Source organism: Pelophylax lessonae (genome assembly GCF_965119305.1).
Source record: "Pelophylax lessonae genome assembly, chromosome: 2".
NCBI lineage: Eukaryota > Metazoa > Chordata > Amphibia > Anura > Ranidae > Pelophylax > Pelophylax lessonae.
In genome coordinates this window covers 680,738,816-680,762,278 of record NC_138769.1, presented here as the reverse complement: position 1 = coordinate 680,762,278, position 23,463 = coordinate 680,738,816, and the positions used below count along the sequence as shown (strand labels likewise).

Genomic DNA, 23,463 nt, shown 5'->3' with positions numbered 1-23,463 from the left:
AACTGGTATATCTCTCAGGTAGTGGGGCTCTATTTGGGATAACAGAAGGCAGAATTCTGATCCATTCCCAGGGACAGATCCGCCACCGTCTCTGCAAACCTGAGACTGCTGCTAAGGGTGACATTGCCGGGCATGCTGGTACTTGTAGTCCTCCTCCCCCCTGGACAGTTGCAGCAAGTTGCAGTAATAGTTGTCAGCTCACCTTTCTGAGCACTTTGTGGCAGTTGCTGCAGATCAGGTAGTCCCTGCTGTTGCTCAGGCTCTCCGTGCTGTTCATGGTGTCCCCCTCCTCGGCCGGTGCTCTGGATGTTTGCTGGTTGTCTGGGGGAGAGCGGCCGGTAAGCTGTGAACTGCGGGCCGCCCCGAGAGCACAGACCGGCCACTGGAGAGGGAGGTCGAGTGACAGGCACCACAGGGCGGGACTGACTCGCACAGCTACGCCTACACAGCAGAGGTATTTATAACTTCTCCACCGGTCACACCCACCACCCTGCCCCTTACACGCCCACTACTATACCTTTCCCTCTTCTTTCCGCCCAACGCCGGCCTCTTTCAGGCATAGCCACGCCCTCAGTGCGCTGACAGGGGCTTTCACGTTTGCGCTGGCCAATGGCAGCTGAGCCGCTAGTCACGTCACGCCCCCCGGTAACTGCTTTGTGCCAGCCAATAGCGAAGTGAGGACGGAGAAAGACAGTTTGGCCAATGAGAAAAACTCGAAAACAGGAGTCACCACGCCCACTAGAGCTTAGGGCTTAGTTGGTGGACAAAAGGAACAGTGATAAACAAGAGGTGCAGCTGTGTGAGGGAGAGGAGGATGGGGGAGCGCTCAGCCGCCTGGCTTTGTCCGCTGTGTGACTGTCCAACCACCACTCACCATTCACCTCCCCCTACATACAGTTTTCAGTAGTTGTCTCACTGACCCCCCCCCCCCATATATACCCTCCATTGGGCTCGCCGGTTACTGCTCTCCAGATGGCTAACACCCCTTACAGTCATAGATGGTACAGTCTGCCCAATCACTGCCCCCGCGGGGTGTCTCCGGTCACAGAGGAGGATACATAATGTGTGACCATAACACATCCTATGGCTGGAGGGGCGGGGCCAGCTTCTCTGGAGGGGGCGGGGCATTGATGTCATCAGGAGCCCGGGAGAAAGGAAATCTTTCTGGCTGGAGTGTGTGATGGGAGCTCTGTGATTGGGAGACAGATCCGGCCTGTACCACTATACAACCCCCCTGTACAGGCAGACTGACCTACTAACCTGGGGAGGGGGAATTATAGTGGGCACAGACTACTCTGGAGGGGGTTGTAGTTGGCAGAGACTACACTATGGGGGGGGGGGGGGTTGTTAGTGGCCACAGACTACTCTTGGGTGGGATTGTAGATGGTACAGACTACTCTTGGGTGGGATTGTAGATGGTACAGACTACTCTAGGGTGGGATTGTAGATGGTACAGACTACTCTAGGGTGGGATTGTAGATGGTACAGACTACTCTTGGGTGGGATTGTAGATGGTACAGACTACTCTAGGGTGGGATTGTAGATGGTACAGACTACTCTAGGGTGGGATTGTAGATGGTACAGACTACTCTAGGGTGGGATTGTAGATGGTACAGACTACTCTTGGGTGGGATTGTAGATGGTACAGACTACTCTAGGGTGGGATTGTAGATGGTACAGACTACTCTAGGGTGGGATTGTAGATGGTACAGACTACTCTAGGGTGGGATTGTAGATGGTACAGACTACTCTAGGGTGGGATTGTAGATGGTACAGACTACTCTAGGGTGGGATTGTAGATGGTACAGACTACTCTTGGGTGGGATTGTAGATGGTACAGACTACTCTAGGGTGGGATTGTAGATGGTACAGACTACTCTTAGGTGGGATTGTAGATGGTACAGACTACTCTAGGGTGGGATTGTAGATGGTACAGACTACTCTAGGGTGGGATTGTAGATGGTACAGACTACTCTTGGGTGGGATTGTAGATGGTACAGACTACTCTTGGGTGGGATTGTAGATGGTACAGACTACTCTAGGGTGGGATTGTAGATGGTACAGACTACTCTAGGGTGGGATTGTAGATGGTACAGACTACTCTAGGGTGGGATTGTAGATGGTACAGACTACTCTTGGGTGGGATTGTAGATGGTACAGACTACTCTAGGGAGGGGGGATTGTAGTGGACACTTATTAACCAGGGGGTATTTTAGTTGTCAGAGACTACTCTGGGGGGGGGGTCGTGGTGGGCACATACTTCTCTTGGTGTTGTAGTGGGCACAGACTAACCTGGGGGGGGGGTCTAGTTGTCAGAGACTACTCTGGGGGGGGGGGGGTTGTAGAGTACATAGACTAACCTGGGGGGAATTGTTGGCAGAGACTACTCTTGGGGGGTAGTTGTAGTGGGCACAGACTAACCTGGGGAGGGGGGATTGTAGTGGACACTGATTAACCAGGGGGGATTTTAGTTGTCAGAGACTACTCTTGGGGGGGGGTCGTAGTGGGCACATACTTCTCTTGGTGTTGTAGTGGGCACAGACTAACCTGGGGGGGTTGTAGTTGTCAGAGACTACTCTTGGGGGGGGGGGGGTTGTAGAGTGCACAGACTAACCTCTGGGGAATTGCCTTTGGCAGAGACTATGTTGGGAGGGGGGAATTGTCGTTGGCAGAGACTACTCTTGGGGGGTAGTTGTAGTGGGCTAACCTGGGAGGATTGTAGTTGGCAGAGAATACTCTTGGGGGGGGTTGTAACTGGCACAGATTATTTAGATGGGAGATTGTAGTGGGCACAGGCTAACTTGGGGGGATTGTAGTTGGTAAACTCTGGGGGGTTGGCACAGACTAACCTGGGGGGGTTGGAGTTGTCAGAGGCTACTCTTTGGGGGGGGTTGTGGTGGGCACAGCTTATCCTGAAGGAGGGTTCGTGATGAGCACAGTCTAACCTGGACGGCGGGTTGTGGTGGGAACAGACTGTCCTGGGGGGGGGAGTCATAGTGGGCACAGACTAACCTGGGGAGGGGTTGTAGTGGGCACAGACAAACCTATAAAACAAATGGTGCTGTGGCCTAGTGTCCATATACAGGCATTAGTGTGCAGATGCAGTGCCAGTCTCTGCCAGGTCCCAAATACCTGTCAGATGTTAGAGGAGATGGTAAGGTCGATAAAATGATTAGGCCAACATCCCCAAAAAAGTAGAAAGAAAAAAGAGCAACAACAAAATGGGACTTTAAAGGCCTGGAGTACATTGAACACATCACAGCTAAAGTATACACTAAAAAAAGGAAAAGAAGTGTTTAGGATAAAGGTCTCAGCTATAAATTTCATTAACAAACATTAAAAAATAGATTGAGGCTGGTGCAGGATAAAGTCCAGATACAGTGCAAGTCACAATGAGGTTTATAGTTCTACATATTACCAGGGCTGCCGCAATGAAGGCACCTGTGGCTAGGCATACAGAACATCCGACGCGTTTCAGAATTTAATTCGTTCCTCAGGGGCGTATACTGTAGATTAGTAGAACGGAACACTTATGTTGACAGAAAAATAAAGCTTACATACATCAGTCAAAAGGAGTAAAAGCAATCAGTGATGGCTATCATCCATGGACAGAATTGCTTTTAATCCTTTGGGCTGATGTATGTAAGCTTTATTTTGCTGTCAACATAAGTGTTCCGTTCTACTAATGTACAGTATACACCCCTGAGGAAAGAATGAAATTCTAAAACGCGTTGGGTGTCCTTCTGTATGCCTAGCCACAGGTGCCTTCACCGTGGTGGCCTTTGTAATATGTAGAACTGTAAACATCATTGTGACTTGCACTGTTGACTTCATCCTGCACCATCCTTCATCTATTTTTTAATGTTTGTTAAAAAAAAATTGTATCTGAGAATTTTATCTTAACCACTTCAGGACCGCCCACCGTGTATTTACGTCGCTACTTTGATGTTAAATATCGGGGTTATGACAGCAGCTAGCTGCCATAACCCAGGTATTTTTTAACACAGCTGGCGACCTGGAATCTGATAAATGTGGTACCGGTGGCGGATTCGGATGGGCAGTGGGAGAGGCGCACCCTCCTGCCGCTTTGCGGTCGTTTTTCCTGCTTACCGGAGCCGTCGGTAGCGGCAAAAACGATCTGATTCTGTCCATGGATGAGCAGGAAGTCGAATGAGGGCAAGATGGCCCCCCACTTGACTCTATGACCCTGGAGGACCAGAGCGACATCAAACGTCTCTTCCTCCCAACGGCCTTAACCACTTCCGGTCCACCCACCATGTATTAACTTCGCTACTTTGATGTTAAATACTGGGGTTATGGCAGTAGATAGCTGCCATAACCCCGGTATTTTTAACACAGCAGGCGGTCCACTTTAACATAAAAGTGATCCCAGTGGTGGATTCGCCATGGGAACACTTTTATGGGCAGCAGGAGAGGTGCCCACTCCCCTCCTGCTGCTTCCCTTCCTTTTTCTTTCTTACCGGAGCCGTCGGTAGCAGGGAAAACGATCTGATCCCCTGTGCTGATGGGCAGGAAGTCGAGTGAGGGCAAGATGGCCCCCACTTGACTCTATGCCCCTTGGAGGACCGGAGCAACGTCAAACGTTATTGCCGCTCAATGGCCTTAAAGCGCCCATTTTTATTTTTTTTTTTATTGCTTATAAGTGTAGATGTGAAATGTAAGGTCTTTTTGACCCCAGATCTCACATTAACCACTTAAGCCCCGGAAGATTTTACCCCCTTCCTGACCAGGGGGTATTTTGCGATTTTTTACTGCGTGACTTTAACGGACAATTGCGCGGTCGTGCGACGCTGTACCTAAACGAATTTCATGTCCTTTTTTCCCACAAACAGAGCTTTCTTTTGGTGGTATTTGATCACCTGTGTGATTTTTTGATCATGCGCTATAAACAAAAAAAGAGCGTAAATTTTGCAAAAATAACAATATTTTTCACATTTTTTTTATATGAAATTCCCCCCAAAAAAGTGTAAAAATCAAAATTTTTTTAACATTTTCGGCCAATTTGTTTTATGCTACATATGTTTGGTAAAAAAAATCGCAAAAAGCGTATTTTGATTGGTTTGCGCAAAAGTTATCGCGTTTACTAACAAAGGGAAAGATTTTTGTCATTTTTGGTGTTTTTTTTTTTTTAACGAGTAATGGCGGCGATCTGCAAATTTTTTTGCGGTACTGCGACATTGCGGCGGACAGATCGGACCCTTGACTGACATTTTTGACACTTTTGGGGTTACCAGTGACATTACTACAGTAATCAGTGCTATACATATGCACTGTTACTGTAAAAATTACACTGGCAGGGAAGGGGTTAACTGTATTGGAGAGGGAGGGGTTAAGTGTGTCCTAGGGGCGTGATTCTAACTGTGATGGGACATGGCTACTAGTGTAAAAACAGAGATCAACGCTTCTACATAGTAGAACCGTCTGATCTCCATTTTTACACAGGGGAGAATGACAGGCGGCTTGTTTACATAAGCCGCCCGCCTTTCTCCCGCTCTACCGACGATCATAGTGTGACCGGCGGACATCGGGTCCGCCGGTCACATGCGCGGACTCTTCAGTGAACGAGCCGCGGCGGGCGCGCGCTCGCCCACTATTGGCTCACAAACCGGTCACAGGCTAGTGACGTATATATACGTCACTTTGCCTGGCCGGGGCTGACCGCCGCAGTATATCTACTTGCGGCGGTCGGCAATCGGTTAACCACTTGCCGACTGCTCACATGGAGCGTACTGCGGCAAAGTGGCCCGATTCCGTCCAGCAACATACACCTACGTCGCTGGACTCCACCCCTTGTGGGTGGCGCGCGTGCGCTGCTGGTGGCTCGCTCCCGCTGTATTCAGACACAGCGGGAGTCGGGCCAGGGGAGGAGAGGCGGTGATCACCGCCGCTCTTCCCCGATCGTCGGGGATCGAGTGAGGAAATCCGCCCACTCTCCTAAGTGACAGGCAGGGTCAGATTACAGGATTCAGCATAGCTTAACCTGCGATCTGTCCCTGTGTCACACAGTCCCCTCCCCCCACACACGTTAGTATGCACCAGGCATACATTTAACCCCTTGATCACCAATAAAGTTAACCCCTTCCCTGCCAGTGTCATTATTACAGAAACAGTGCATATTTATAGCACTGATTACTGTAGTAATGTCACTGGTCCCCCCAAAAGTGTCAAAAATGTCAGTCAAGGGTCCGATCTGTCCGCCGCAATGTCGCAGTCACGCAAATAAAATCGCAGATCGCCGCCATTACTTGTTAAAAAAAAACAATAAAAATGACATAAATCTTTCCCGTAGTTAGTAGCTGCGATAACTTTTGCGCAAACCAATCAAAATACGCTTATTGAGATATTTTTTACCAAACAAATGTAGCAGAAAACAAATTGGCCTAAAATGTTAAAAAATTTTGATTTTTACATTTTTTTGGGGGGGAATTTCATATAAAAAAATTTGAAAAATATTGTTATTTTTTCAAAATTGTCGCTCCTTTTTTGTTTATAGCGCAAAAAGTAAAAAATCGCACAGGTGATCAAATACCACCAAAAGAAAGCTCTATTTGTGGGGAAAAAAGGACATAAATTACATTTGGGTACAGTGTCGCACGACCGCGCAATTGTCCGTTAAAGTAACGCAGTGCCGAATCGCAAAATATGGCCTGGTCAGGAATGAGGTAAAATCTTCCAGTCTTAAAGCGGTTAAAAATACGCTCATTGAGAATTTTTTTGTCAAAGACATGTAGCTAAATACATTTTGGCCTAAATATATGACAAAAATTGAATATATTGGATATTTTTTAACTGTCAAAGTAGAAAAATATTGTTATTTTTTCAAAATTGTTGCTCTTTTTTTATTAATATCGCAAAAAATGAAAAGCGCAGAGGTGATCAAATACCACCAAAAGAAAGCTCTGTTTGTGAGAAAAAAAGGACGTAAATTTAGTTTGGGTACGGCGTTGCATGACCGCACAATTGTCAGTTAAAGTCGCACAGTGCCAAGTTGCAAAAAGTGGCCTGGAGGTAAAGCAGGAAAATCCTCCGGTGGTAAAGTGGTTAAAGAGGTCCTGTCATGCTTATTTCTAATACAAGGGATGTTTACATTTCTTGTAATAGGAATAAAAGTAATCAAAACTATTTTTTTTAAAAGAACGGTGTAAAAATAAGTAAAATAAATAAAAAAATAAAAATTTGAAAACGCCCCCTCCCTCTGAGCTCGCACGCAGAAGAGAACGCATACGCAAGTTGCGCCCACATATGTAAACGATGTTCAAACCACACATGTGAGGTATCACCGCAATTGTTAGAGTGAGAGCAATAATTATAGCACAAGACCTCCTCTGTAACTCTAAACTGGTAACCTGTAAAAAATGTAAAGCGTCGCCTATGGAGATGTTTTAGGCACCGCAGTTTGTCGCCATTCAATGAGCGTGCACAATTTTGAAGCATGACATGTTGGGTATCAATTTACTCGGCATAACATCTACTTTCCACTGCAATGAATCATTTTTTATTTGCCTGGAGTTGAGCTTTTTAAATCTGACACTTGGTTGATGGTATTCCTGCCTCATGTGAGAGCACTGAGCCAAGTACCAATGTTGTCACACGGGGTGAGTCACACGCCAAGGATTTTCTTAATTGTCAGCAGCTGAGAAAGAAGAAGGAATGGGGGGGGGGGGATAGTGAAGGTATGTACTGCTGTGGAGGGAGCAATAAGAGCGATCATGTTTGCTTTAATATTTAATAGACATATAACCCAAACTCAAAAACTCAAGTGTTTTTTTTCCTTTTAACCCTTTCTCTTGCAGGACCATTTTTGCATATTTTTGCACACATGCTTAAAAAAAAAACATTTTAGGTCTAAAGATTACATAACACCCCCCCCCCCCCAATCATTATATATTTTCTGAAAGCAGACACCCTAGAGAATAAAATAGTGGTAGCTCCAATTTTTTATGTCACAGTATATTACCACAACGGTAAATAATTAAAAAAATAGTAACAATTTTAGGGCACACAAACACAATAGATTACCCATTTATTTTTGTAAAATATATAGGATGAGTTTGCACCGAGTAAATAGAAATCCTACATTTTAAACCTTAGATTTGCATGTGTTGGTGAAATGGCGACAAACTTCAGTATCGTATATTTTCTATAGGCGTCTCTTTAACCACTTTACCACCGGAGGATTTTGCTGTCTTACGTCTGGGCCACTTTTTGCGATTCTGCACTGTGCAACTTTAACTGACAATTGCGCGGTCGTGCGATGCTGTACCCAAACGAAATTTAAGTCCTTTTTTTCCCACAAACAGAGCTTTCTTTTGGTGGTATTCGATCACCTGTGCGATTTTTACTTTTTGCGCTATAAACAAAAAAAGAGCGTAAATTTTGAAAAAATAACAAAATTTTTCACATTTTTTTATATGAAATTCCCCCCCAAAAAATGTAAAAATCTAATTTTTTTAAAATTTTTGGCCAATTTGTTTTCTGCTACCTATGTTTGGTAAAAAAAAATCACAATAAGCGTATTTTGATTGGTTTGCGCAAAAGTTATTGCGTTTACTAACTAAGGGAAAGATTTCTGTCATTTTTGGTGTTTTTTTTTTTAACGAGTAATGGCGGCGATCTGCTATTCTTTTTGCGGGACTGCGACATTGCGGCAGACATATCGGACCCTTGACTGACATTTGTGACACTTTGGGGGTACCAGTGACATTACTACAGTAATCAGTGCTATATATATGCACTGTTACTGTAAAAATGACACTGGCAGGGAAGGGGTTAATTTTATTGGAGAGGGAGGGGTTAATGTATGCCTGGTGCTTACTAATGTGTGTGGGGGGAGGTGACTGAGTGACACAGGGACAGATCGCATGTTCAGCTATGCTGAACCCTGCAATCTGACCCTGCCTGTCACTTAGGAGATCCGCCCGCTTGTTTTTACACAAGCGGACGGACCTCCACACTCGATTCCCCGACGATCGAGGAAGAGCAGCGGCGATCGACGCTGCTCCTCCCCTGGCCCGACTCCCGCTGTGACTGAACACAGCTGGAGCGAGCCTCCGGCGGCGCGCGCGTGTCGCCGAGAGAGGGAGATGTCTGGTGATGTAGGTCTACGTCGCCAGACGATAACGAGCCACTGTGCCGCAGTAGCAGCACAGTGAGCAGTGGGGAAGTGGTTAAAGGCCCCCTATAGGTCATCAATTTAGTGCTACGGAGGAGGTTTAGTGCTATAAATAATTGCTCTCACTCCAGCAATATGTAACGTGTGTAGCGCAATCTATGTTTTAATGCGTAGTCGCCCCCTATCTGTGCGTTTACATTCGTGTGTGTGTATGTGTGGTGGTGGGAGGGCTTCAAAAAATTTTGGAGGAGTTTTATGTGCTTAAGTGCCAGTTCACACTAGTACGACTTGTCAGGCGACTTGGTCAGCCTGACAAGTCGTGCACTGTCGCGGTCCATTGTGTGGTACAGGAACGGTTCTTATAGGAGCGACACAAGTCGCTCCGACTTAGAAAAAGGGTCCTGTACTACTTCGGGGCGACCTGGAGCGACTTGCATAGACATTCATTTTATGAAGTCCGTACAAGTCGCACCGAAGTCGCGCTGCACGCGACTTCACAGGTCGCCCCTGAAGTCGTGCCGCTTCAGTGTGAACCGGCACTAAGAGGTTAACTCCACTTTCGTGGGGGAAAAAGTAGCAAATAAAGAAAAAATAATATATTGTATACAATTGCAACACAAATCATATTGTAATTGAATGTTATTAAAAATTACCTTTCCTTTTTAATCTGCAGCTCTGTAATTTTCTGAAAATGCAATACAATATGGCTGCCTGAAATTGTTCTGTACACAAAATGTATACAGAACGCCCCCCAGAAACATAATTTCCTGCTTGTGTGATTGGCTCACTGATTTCCCCAGAAGTCTCCATAAGATACAAATCTGATTTCATGCATCCCCTGCAACAAAAATGTCATTTTTGGTGAGATCGATACTTCCAATAGGAACACGTCTAAAGGGATGCAGGCCCAGCAGATTTCCTCATTAGTGCCCTGCAGGTGCAAAGCTGATGAATAATTATGAAACCACTCCCATTAGATACACTTTCCCACATGAGTACAGAGAAACACACAGGGATTTCAACAAATAGGTAGGAATCTGCAACAATGTTTGTTAAAAAACTTGTAATGTACTTAGATCATCCAGAGGGGAAGAGGGGATTTTTTTTCTAAACAAAAGTGGAGTTACGCTTTCAATTTTTTACAATTAAAAAAAAAAAATTTACTTGAGTTTTCTTTTGTTTTTTTTTGGTCACAGGTTCTCTTTAACCACTTAAAGACCGCTCACTGTGCTGCTACTGCGGCACTGCAGCTCTGCTATGTCCAGCGACGTAGCCTTACATCGCTGGACTCCTAGTGGTCTCGACGCCGGAGGCTCGCTCCCGCTGTGTTTAGACACAGTGGGAGTCGGGCCAGAGGAGGAAACTCGATTGTCGGGGGAATCTGTGAGAAGATCCGCCTGCTTGTGTAAACAAAGCAGGCGGATCTTCTCTGTGACAGACAGGGAGAGATCACAGGATTTAGCATAGCTGAACCTGCAATCTCTGTCTGTGTCACAGAACCCCCTCCCCCCACACACGTCAGTAAGCATGAGGCATACATTTTACCCCTTGATCACCAACAGTGTTAACCCCTTCCCTGCCAGTGTCATTATTACAGTAACAGTGCATATGTATAGCACTGATTACTGTAGTAATGTCACTGGAACCCTCAAAAGTGTCAAAAATGTCAGTCAGGGGTCCGATCTGTCCGCCGCAATGTCACATCGCAGATCGTCGCCATTACTAGAAAAAAAAAACTATAAAAAATTACATAAATCTTTCCCGTAGTTAATAAACGTGATAACTTTTGCGCAAACCAATCAAAATACGCTTTTTTTGCGATTTTTTTTTACCAAAAATATGTAGCAGAAAACAAATTGCCCTAAAATGTTAAAAAAAATTAATTTTTAATTTTTTTTGGGAATGTTATATATCAGAATGTGAAAAATATTGTTTTTTTTTTTTTCAAAATTGTCGCTCTTTTTCTCGAAAAATTAAAAATTGCACAGGTGATCAAGAACCACCAAAAGAAAGCTCTGTTTGTGGGGGAAAAAAGGATGTAAATTTCATTTGGGTACAGCGTCACACGACCACGCAATTGTCCGTTAAAGTAACGCAGTGCCCAATCGCAAAATATGGCCTGGTCAGGAAGGGGGAAAAATCTTCCAGGTCTTAAAGTGGATAAAAATACGCTCATTGAGAATTTTCTTGTCAAAGACATGTAGCTAAATACATTTTGGCCTAAATATATGACAAAAATTTAATATATTGGATATTTTTTAACAGTCAAAGTAGAAAATGTCAATTTTTCGCAAAATTTTCGCTCTTTTTTTATTAATATCGAAAAAATAAAAAGCGCAGAGGTGATCAAATACCACCAAAAGAAAGCTCTGTTTGTGGGAAAAAAAGGATGTAAATTTAGTTTGGGTATAGCACTGCATGACCGCACAATTGTCAGTTAAAGTCGTGCAGTGCCAAGTTGAAAAAAGTGGCCTGGTCATTGAGCAGCAAAATCTTCCGGGGCTAAAGTGGTTAATGAGCCATCCAGGGTATAAAAGATGCTTAATGTCTCCCCTGTGCTCCACTAAATGTAATGCAATGCACATCGCACTGAATTACATTCTTTCCTGGGTATGCTGGACAGGGACACAGAGAGGCCGATCCAAACAGGATATCCAAGGCATCACTTTCCAGGTCAGCAACATGGGGGGGATTGGAGAGCATCCGCTCTGCTCCCTCTCCTCTACCCGGCGGCACCTGCTATGTTGGTCCCAGGCCCACGGTTTCCGGGGGTGGGTGGAAGCAATCCAAATGCTTCCACTTGACAGGTAGGAGTCTTTATGTCATATTTACACATGCTGTAGCCACCCACCGGGAATGTGTGTAAACTCCCCCTCCCCTGTTAGCAGGTCTGTACAACATTTGAACCTAGCAGCAAAAGGGTTAATGTATAGCTTCAAGTTAGAAATATTGACTGTATGCACATTTGCAAAACCAAAGGGTCTTTTTATAAAGCATTCATTGAACGAATGTATCAAGAATTTATCCAGGCTGCACTCATTTTCCCCATGCTTTTTCTTGTGACTTCCTATGATCGTCACCGCCATCTAGTGGCCAAAATGCGGTATATTTTTTTTAAAATCCTTCCATCAGAAATACACCTCATTTTTGCCACTGGATGGAGCTAATGATCATAAGAAGTCACAGTATTAAAGAAAACATGGGGGAAATTGGTGTAGCCTGGATGAATTCTTGTGAAATTTATCCAAAGAATATTTTATAAATAGACCCCATAGTGGCTTTTCCATAGTGGTCTACCAGCTGCTAGGCAAGTATGAGCTGAGCCCGAATCATCTGAGCTATCCAGCCAGGAAGCTGTCACTGTGGACAGCCGGTCATGAGGGGCCCCACAGACACATGTATGCATAACCCCCCCCCTCTCCTTCTGCAGTGACAGTTTCTCGGTGGGATAGCTTAGGTGGGTTTGGACTCATGTCTGAACCAGTCTCAGCTCGTCCCTGCTACTGAGCCGGCATAGTGAAGGACCTTGGCCTCTTGTGCAGACAGCAGCACCAGGAATTAGAATAAGGAAAGGACCAGGAATTCCTTTAGAAGTATTTTCTAGGTCAGTGACGGCAAAACCTTGGCACCCCAGATGTTTTGGAACTACATTTCCCATGATGTTCAACTATACTGCAGAGTGCATGTGCATCATGGGAAATGTAGTTACAAAACATCTGGGGTGCCAAGGTTGACCATCACTGTTCTAGGTTGGTAGGTGTGATGGGCTTACTAACATGTATGCAGGGGCTGCCTCCTTCCAGCAGTTTATGATCTCTTTCTCAAGTGACTACATAGGTGCGGGGCAGTTTAGACATCATTATTTATAGCTCGTAGCACTAAAGGCATTGAATCAGACAGTCTGTAGCTGTCTGCCTTGTCATACCTCTTATGTTTCCAAAACATGAAAGAGGCACATGTAAGAGCTGTGTTAAGCATGCCTCAGCAAAACAATGGGTGTGACTACAGAGCCCTAAGGTGCTGCTTAATCATAATCAACACAGTAAACTGGTACCAGTGCAGGAAATATGGATTTTTCCTACAACTTACCTGTAAAATCCATTCCTTGGAGTACATCACGGGACACAGAGCAGCTATATTTATTACAATCTGGGTTATACGCCACCTATAGGTGAGTGGGCACTGGCAACCAATTAAGACAGGAAGTCCCCCTTTATATAACCCCTCCCATACAGGAAGTGCCTCAGTTTTGTAGCAAGCAATAAACATCCCAGACAAGAGGGGTGAGACCTCTGTGTCCCGTGATATACTCCAAGAAATGGATTTTACAGGTAAGTTGTAGGAAAAATCTTTTCCTTATCGTACATCACGGGACACAGAGCAGCCATAATAATTACTATCAGGGACGTCCCAAAGCAATGCATTTGAGGGGAGGGGGACACTATAAAACACCGCCATCAGACTGCAAAAGACCCTACATAGCTGCCTGCAGAACACTGCAAATGCAGACTCCTCCTGGGTCCTAACATCCACTTGATAGAATCTATGCACCGAAGACAAAGTAACGGCCTTGCAAATCTGAGCCATAGAAGCTTGATTGGCGAACTGCCCAAGAGGTACCTATTCTTCTGGTAGAATGTGTCTTTACCGGAAAAGGTGGAACCTTCCCTTTTAAACCATACGCCTGGATAATAACCTGGCAAATCCATATAGAAATTGTAGACTAATGCCCCATACACAATGTGCAGATTATCTGCAGACTTACCAAAACCATATAATATGAGGTCAAACCTAAACACTTTCAATTTGTATGCAATCCGGCAGGCCCTTGCACTACATAGAAAAGGTAAGTCTGCAGACAAAAGTCTGCAGATAATCTGCACGTGTGTATGGGGCATTAGATGCAGCCTGCCCTTTCCTAGGCCCTTCTGGCAGCACGAACAAAGGTCAGTCTTACGAATCTGAGATGACCTCTTCAAGAAAATCTTGAATGCATGTACTACATCAAGAGAATGTAACAACCTTTCCTCTGCTGTTTGAGGATTTGGAAAGAAGGAAGGTAGTATAATGTCCTGATTTAAATGAAAAGCAGGCACCACTTTGGGCAAAAAACCTGGGTGTGGACGTAGAATCTATCTTGATGGGAAATCAAAAATGGCTCTTTACAAGAAAGAGCGGCCAATTCTGATACCCTTCTGGCTGAAGTTACTGCAAACAAAAAGACTAACTTTCTGGTCAAAAGAACCAGAGGAATATGCCGCATGGTTTCAAAAGGCTTTAAAACTGCCAGCACCAAATTTAGATCCAAAGGACACAATGGTGGCCTCACTGGCGGAAGCAAATGTAGTACCCCTTGAACGAAGGTTTGAACTAAGGAATGCAAAACGCTTGCTCTCTGGAAAAGAACTGATCAGGCTGAAATTTGACCCTTAATAGCGCCTAAAGCTAACTTCATATCTACCCCTACTTGCAAGAAGGCTAGAATTCTCCCTATGATATATAGTGCCTTGCGAAAGTATTCGGCCCCCTTGAACTTTTCAACCTTTTGCCACATTTCAGGCTTCAAACAAAGATATAAAACTGTAATTTATTGTGAAGAATCAACGACAAGTGGGACACAATCATGAAGTGGAATGAAATTTATTGGATATTTCAAACTTTTTTAACAAATTAAAAAACTGAAAAATTGGGCGTGCAAAATTATTCAGCCCCCTTAAGTTAATACTTTGTAGCGCCACCTTTTGCTGCGATTACAGCTGTAAGTCGCTTGGGGTATGTCTCTATCAGTTTTTCACATCGAGAGACTGAAATTTTTGCCCATTCCTCCTTGCAAAACAGCTCGAGCTCAGTAAGGTTGGATGGAGAGCGTTTGTGAACAGCAGTTTTCAGTTCTTTCCACAGATTCTCGATTGGATTCAGGTCTGGACTTTGACTTGGCCATTCTAACACCTGGATATGTTTATTTGTGAACCATTCCATTGTAGATTTTGCTTTATGTTTTGGATAATTGTCTTGTTGGAAGACAAATCTCCGTCCCAGTCTCAGGTCTTTTGCAGACTCCATCAGGTTTTCTTCCAGAATGGTCCTGTATTTGGCTCCATCCATCTTCCCATCAATTTTAACCATCTTCCCTGTCCCTGCTGAAGAAAAGCAGGCCCAAACCATGATGCTGCCACCACCATGTTTGACAGTGGGGATGGTGTGTTCAGGGTGATGAGCTGTGTTGGTTTTACGCCAAACATAAAGTTTTGCATTGTTGCCAAAAAGTTCGATTTTGGTTTCATCTGACCAGAGCACCTTCTTCCACATGTTTGATGTGTCTCCCAGGTGGCTTGTGGCAAACTTTAAACAACACTTTTTATGGATATCTTTAAGAAATGGCTTTCTTCTTGATACTCTTCCGTAAAGGCCAGATTTGGGCAGTATACGACTGATTGTTGTCCTATGGACAGAGTCTCCCACCTCAGCTGTAGATCTCTGCAGTTCATCCAGAGTGATCATGGGCCTCTTGGCTGCATCTCTGATCAGTCTTCTCCTTGTATGAGCTGAAAGTTTAGAGGGACGGCCAGGTCTTCGTAGATTTGCAGTGGTCTGATACTCCTTTCTTTTCAATATTATCGCGTGCACAGTGCTCCTTGGGATGTTTAAAGCTTGGGAAATCTTTTTGTATCCAAATCCTGCTTTAAACTTCTCCACAACAGTATCTTGGACCTGCCTGGTGTGTTCCTTGTTCTTTATGATGCTCTCTGCGCTTTAAACGGACCTCTGAGACTATCACAGTGCAGGTGCATTTATACGGAGACTTGATTACACACAGGTGGATTCTATTTATCATCATTAGTCATTTAGGTCAACACTGGATCATTCAGAGATCCTCACTGAACTTCTGGAGAGAGTTTGCTGCACTGAAAGTAAAGGGGCTGAATAATTTTGCACGCCCAATTTTTCAGTTTTTTATTTGTTAAAAAAGTTTGAAATATCCAATAAATTTTGTTCCACTTCATGATTGTGTCCCACTTGTTGTTGATTCTTCACAAAAAATTACAGTTTTATATCTTTATGTTTGAAGCCTGAAATGTGGCAAAAGGTCGAAAAGTTCAAGGGGGCTGAATACTTTTGCAAGGCACTGTATTTACGGGGATGCCATTTCCTGGCTTCACCCCAGGAAATGTAGGACTTCCAGACTCTGTAATAAATGCCTCTAGAGACTGGTTTTCTAGCGTTTATCTGGGTAGAGACTGCAGGGCCAGATATATGCCGTTCCTTCAAGATCCAGGCTTCAATAGCCAAGCTGTCAAATATAGAGGCTGTAAAGCAGGGTGGAATATCGGACCCTGGGAGAGCAGGTCCAGACGCGGTGGAAGAATCCAAGGCCTTGCTACTGCCAACTTTAGAATTTTGTGCATACTAAAAACCTCCTGGGCCATGCTGGAGCTACCAGGATGACTGATTTCCCCTCTACCTGGATCCTGCGTAGAAGACGCGGCACCGGAGCAAAGGCATACATCAGGGAAAACTCCTCCCAAGAAGTGCGAGTTGATCCTTGGTCCTGAACACAAACTTTTTCAACTTGTTGTTGAACCTGGAGGCAGTGGCGTCACTAGGGTGGGGCCAGAGGGGGCCATGGCCCCCCCAAAATTAGTCTGGGCCCCCCATGTGCCCCCCCAATTAATTATGTGCACAACACAGTCATGGATTATTATTGTCTCGCGCCGCGCCACGCACACAACACACAGACTCACACAGACTGGCGGGCGCGGGCGGGGCTGGGCAGCGGAGGGGGGCGTGCACAGCGGATCGACCAAGCACCAGCCCGCCCCAGGCTGGCCGAAAGCGCGCGCGCCCAGGGGAGACGGGGACCGCTTTAAGCATTGGGGCCGGCCGCAATGATTGCCGCTGCAGCCCCCCGCTGCGCTCCAGAGTGACGGTGCGGTCCGATATACTCTACGTCAGCCGCTGTGCGCGGCATGACGTCACATCCGGCGGGGGCGGCTGCGCGGCGGTGGATCAACTAACTGACTCGACTCCAAGACTGTCACGGTGCCGATCCATCATCCCTCCCACACAGCGAGACGCGCAAGCAGCAGCATGGTCGCCAGTGAGGAGGTGGGTCACACACACACTGAGACTCGTACCCGGCCTAGTCTTTGACACTTTGGCAACATTTCAAAAGATATGGGAGCGATGGATTGTGTCCTATCATCCTCCTCCTTCCTTCCATAGAGACTCCCTGACCATGTAACTTTTTATTGAGTGATATAGACCCCTGGCACTTAAAAATACCAATGGCTCTTCTATTTGGACAATATTTGTTTAGCTGAGATGTTTACCTTTTAACTATAGCTAGTGTAAATACTGTACCCCCTTTTGACTTGGTATTGGCCTCATGTAACCTGCTACACGGCAACACTTTTGGAAGAGGAGGGGCAGTGCTAGGAGTCAATCAGGTATACTGTAGTGCACTGCATATGAGCTGAAAAGGAACATTCTGATAGATGGATGACTCCAAACTGTGCTGCTGCTATGGCTCCACTGTCCATTAAAGAATCCAAAAAAGTAGACCGCACTCAGGAAAGTAAGATGAAAACAATCAAAACTCCTTTATTCTTCTTCGGTGTAGCAGACAGACAGTACAATGCACATAACAGACGTGCCGGGTTAACGCGTTTCACGAATTAAATCGCTTACTCATAACCATAATTTGGCATGGTTATGAGTAAGCGATTTAATTCGTGAAACGCGTTAACCCGGCACGTCTGTTATGTGCATTGTACTGTCTGTCTGCTACACCGAAGAAGAATAAAGGAGTTTTGATTGTTTTCATCTTACTTTCCTGAGTGCGGTCTACTTTTTTGGATTCTTTATAGCTTGGACGGCGGATCTGACCAGCACCACCCATTGAACTGACACCTGAGCGGCTCTGCTCTTTGTTGCCATTTGTCTCCACTGTCCATTCACAGGTTGGGGACGGGCTGGTGACCAGAATAAGGACAGCAACCTTGCTCTGAGGCATGGATGGGCTGTGAAAATTTCAGGGCTGGGTGAAAAGAAATGCAAATCCAGTGTTTTCCAGCTTACATAAATTAAGAAATGCAATCATATATAATGGACTTTTCTGGAGGCAGGAATCCTGTGATCAAACACTTAAGAAATGAACTGTTCCAGCCCCACTTCAATAAAGACCCCATGGAAATGCTACTTCTTAAACAACCAGACAGTATTGTGCACTCTCTGTTTAAGATAACGACATTAATCTTCACTGCATGGATGTCATGGATGAGGATCAATGATAAAAGGATAGCTATACTGAATGGTAGAATGGCTTTGCTTGAGAAGGTGAGATCCCATGGATCCATCACTACCTACTTCCAGACTTTCACCTCCATCTCCTAAACCTATGAGATCAGCCATTCTCAACCAGGGTTCCTCTAGACACCAGGCAAGTCTGAGGGGGGAGGGTCAGTGATGTAAGGGGGGGAAGGGGAATACAATAATGTAAGAGGGCATTAATATAAAGGCTCCCATTGTATCATTACCCCCCCCCCCCCACACACACACACACACATTCCTAGAGTTCCTGGGGTCCCCCTGGATTGCTCCACCTTCACCACTTTTAACCGGAATTTTCTTTTATATATATATATATAAGCCCAATGTGCTTTCATATCTGTCTTATCTATAATACACTCTTCACATGTGCTTTAAAATGCATGGTTTTCCCTTTTATGAACAAAAAAATGGCATTATGCGGTTGGGCCAGTATAATAATACTATGGGGCTGGTATGAAATTATTTCCAGGGCTGGTTTTTATTCCCAGTCCTGCCCTGCGTGCGCCGCCGCGGTGTTGTCAGCAGTCTGTCGAGGAGTTGGGGTCGGGACCAGGACACTGGCATCTGGCAGCAGCAAGCATATGCCAGTCCAGCCAGTGAGCCAGCAACAAGCCAAGCAGCAAGCAAGCGCCAGACCGCCAGCATACAGAGTGGTCTGAGTGGAGGACTCTGAGGAGCCGAGCCAGCCACCAGCCCAGGACACAAGGAGCAGCAGCCGCAGGCCGGGCAGCATCATAGAAGTGGCAGCCTCAGCCAGTGGGAGGTGAGTCACTGGAGCAGTGAGTCCACTCACTGCCCATGCATTATACCACCCTCACACCCTGACCCAACAATTGTCAATGTGGACAGTGCTTGACATGCTGAGCTGACAGAATTTTACAACTGAACAATGCTGTAAAATTCTGTCAGCATACTCAGCATGTCAGCCCACATTGTCATTTTCAGGGGTATGAGGGTGGTATGAGATGTAAATGTGCAATGGACTCACATTGAGTTCACTGCACATTTGCATCTCATACCACCCTCACACCCCTGTAAATGACAATGTGGGCTGACATGCTGACCAAATTTATTTTACAGCTGAGCTGAACTGCTCCACTAGTGCCACCTCTAAAACCGATGTCCCCGAGCCTGCTCCTTGTGTGCTGGCTCGCTGTGTCTGGTTCCATTGCTGCGTACTGCTGCCTCGCCTTACAGGTGACTCCGCTAATGCTGTCCGCATGCTCTGGGCCTTCAAATATATAAACATGAAATATTCGTGACTGATGCCAATTGTCAGGAATATTTCATGTTTATGTCTTTATTTGGCCAATTTTTCACGAATGTTTCATGTTTTATGCTATTGAAGGCCCAGAGTGTGTGGACAACATGAGTGGAGTCACCGGTAAGGCGAGGCAGCAGCACGCAGCAGAGGAGCCAGACACAGCCAGCACGCAAGGAGCAGGCCTGGGGACATCGGTTTTAGAGGTGGCAGGTAAGTGGAGCAGTGAGTCCACTGCACATTTCCTTTCTCGTACCGCCCTCACGCCCCTGAAAATGACAATGTGGACTGATCCGCTGACAGAACTTTACAGTTGAACATGGCAAACATGTATAATACATGTCCGTAAGTTTGCTATGTCCAGCTGTAAAATTCTATCTGTGTGTCAGTCCACATTGTCATTTATCTATTCTAGATAGATAGATAGATAGAAAATAGTTTAGGTATGTATGTGTATATATATATATATGTATATATATATATATATATATATATATATATATATATATATATATATATATATATATATATATGTATATATATATATATATATATATATATATATATATATTTGTATATATATATATATATATATATATATATATATATATATCATATAAAAATTGCATTTTATAGTTGGCCCCCCTACTTTTGTCCCTGTCCCCCCATGTGCCCCCCCCTAAATATAAAAGCTGGAGACGTCACTGCCTGGAGGATGCCAACAGATCTACATCCGGGACCCCCCAGCATTGGCAAATCAGTGCAAAGATCTCGGGGTGTAAGGACCATTCCCCCGGAAACATCTGCTGATGACTCAGAAAGTCTGCCTGTCAGTTTTCTATTCCTGGAATGAAAACCGCCGACAGGCATGGAACAAATTTTTTCCGCCCAGGATAGGATGGGATCCACCTCCTTCTGGTCCGACTGACTCTTGGTGCCTCGCTGATGGTTGATATAAGCCACAGCCATGGCATTGTCGGATTGTACCCTGACAGGGTAACCCTGAAGTCTGGTCGTCCAGTACTTTAATGCCCAACAAACTGCTCGGATTTCAGGGATATTAATGGGAAGGATCCTTTCTACCCAAGACCATTTTCCTTGGACAGTGGGTTCCTCCAGAATCGCTCCGCGTCATCAGGAAGTCCTGATGATGCTATGAGTAGCAAAATGCATTGAGGTCCAGCACGTCAAGTCCGGGTTTGCGGGAATCTGTAGCATTGAACGCGGAAGGAACACTCTCACACGGTTCCCATTTTATCTGTTTACATTGCCTGTTGCAAGTGCCTTAAGAGGCACCAAAAAATGTGAGTTTCTTTCTTTTATTTCTTTTCACTCATAATATAATTACTGCACCATGAGTATTTCTCCATGTATTTTTTGAGCCACCTGGGATTGGAGCCATCCTCACCGGAGTTTTGAGCCATCCAGTTAGGAGAATATCTTCACCTAGGAGGAGGATGTCGCTGAAAGACCTCTTAAGCTCTACCTGCGCTATAGGTCCTCAGAGGCCTTGGTGCATCTGGTAAGTGACCTCAGCTCACTGGGTGAAGGATCAGATACCCCCTACGTCACTTCTGTACCCCACTAAGAGAAGAAGCACTTAAGAAATCACACAAGAACTGTCACTTGTTTTGGAACTTTTATATTTTATATGGACTTTTTGGCAATCTAATTATTTAATTTTTATGGTGTGTCACTTTCATAATTATATTTATATCTGTGTTTAGCACTTATCCAATTGTATCTAATCCACACCTCAATTCCTTTTCATTTGTACTGGATTTTTTTTATATATATATACAGTTTACTGCATGAAGCAATTTTACTTATTTATATCTATATTATTAATTTTTTCACCAACATTAGTGCACCCACTCACAACACCTGCATTGTCTACCTGAGAGGAATATAGCACTAGCACTTTATCTTTTTCACAATCCAGTCAGGTTTGTATTTTGCACCATCACTTATATCTATGGGTATTTTTTTCCCAAGTTGCACAGATACTAGGCACTTTTGGGGATTTTTACAACACTATTATATATTTATTGTGGAAATTTATATTTATGACTGTTTGCATTTATGTGTTAGCGCCTCACTACCTCCTTCATTTCCATTTAAGTCTATTATACTTAAATTGAAGGCAGCTTCACATTCATATTTCTAATTTTAAAAGGGAGGCGCCATTACTCTCTACATTCCCTTCTATCTCTATGGGGAGGTAATTTAAATCCAGACCAGACCATTTCATTGAGAGACTGAATAAACAATATCTGGGATTGACAGGCTGAGAATGACTCCTCAGACCCTGACTCCCCAGAAGTGGAAACTTTCTTCCACATCCTCTGCCCAATCCTGGCTCAGGTGAAGGGGATCTATCACGTTTCCTCACCCTTGCGATGCTGTAATCATGCCAGCAATTTTACCCTCAATGTCAGCTGACGCCGATGCCAAATCGTCCTTAGTGACGTAGGCTGAGACAGAAGCACTTGATGTGGCTACTATGCCTGACAACCGTAATATCTCAGATTGGCTAGTCGCCTCTGGCCCTTCAGAGGAGGTAAACACAGAGGAAGCACGTCTAGGATCTTCTACTCATTGCAATCTGGTGTCTTACTACCTTGTCATTTCAAGGGGAAATTATACCCATATGTGTCAGAGGGGCTGAGACAGTTCCTGGGGTCGGAAGCAGAACACAGAACCTAAGTCAACAAGTGGCTCCTACAGGGGTGGCGCTATATATATATATATATATATATACACATACACAGTATCTCACAAAAGTGAGTACACCCCTCACATTTTTGTAAATATTTTATTATATCTTTTCATGTGACAACACTGAAGAAATTACACTTTGCTACAATGTAAAGTAGTGAGTGTACAGCTTGTATAACAGTGTACATTTGTTGTCCTCTCAAAATAACTCAACACACAGCCATTAATGTCTTAACCGCCGGTAACAAAAGTGAGTACACCCCTAAGTAAAAATGTCCAAATTGGGCCCAACTAGCCACTTTCCCTCCCTGGTGTCATGTGACTCATTAGTGTTACAAGGTCTCAGGTGTGAATGAGGAGCAGGTGTGTTAAATTTGGTGTTATCGCTTTCACTCTCTCATACTGGTCACTGGAAGTTCAACATGGCACCTCATGGAAAACAACTCTCTGATGATCTGAAAAAAAGAATTGTTGGTCTACATAAAGATGGCCTAGGCTATAAGAAGATTGCCAAGACCCTGAAACTGAGCTGCAGCACGGTGGCCAAGACCATACAGCAGATTAACAGGAGAGGTTCCACTCAGAACAGGCCTCGCCATGGTCGACCAAAGAGGTTGAGTGCACGTGCTCACCGTCGTATCCAGAGGTTGTCTTTGGGAAATAGACATATGAGTGCTTTGCTGCAGAGGTTGAAGGGGTGGTGGGGGGGGGGGGGTCAGCCTGTCAGTGCTCAGACCATACGCCACACACTGCATCAAATTGGTCTACATGGCTGTCATCCCAGAAGGAAGCCTCCCAGATGATGCACAAGAAAGCCCGAAAACAATTTGCTGAAGACAAGCAGACTAAGGACATGGATATCTGGAACCATGTCCTGTGGTCTGATGAGACCAAGATAAACATATTTGGTTCAGATGGTGTCAAGCATGTGTGGCGGCAACGAGGTGGGGAGTACAAAGAAAAGTGTGTCTTGCCTACAGTCAAGCATAGTGGTGGGAGTGTTATAGTCTGGGGCTGCATA

The 23,463-nt window shown here is 44.9% G+C and overlaps 1 protein-coding gene across 1 annotated transcript in view; it reads right to left on the bottom strand.

The window, feature by feature from the left end:
• Positions 1 to 416, bottom strand: part of SESN3 (sestrin 3) — a 163,188-nt gene extending 162,772 nt beyond the window's left edge. The window contains exon 1 of the mRNA XM_082244564.1: positions 203 to 416. Within this exon, the coding sequence (XP_082100690.1) occupies positions 203 to 277 (75 nt within the window). The 5' untranslated portion in view covers positions 278 to 416. The remainder of the gene's footprint in view (positions 1 to 202) is intronic.
• Positions 417 to 23,463: the final 23,047 nt, after the last annotated feature.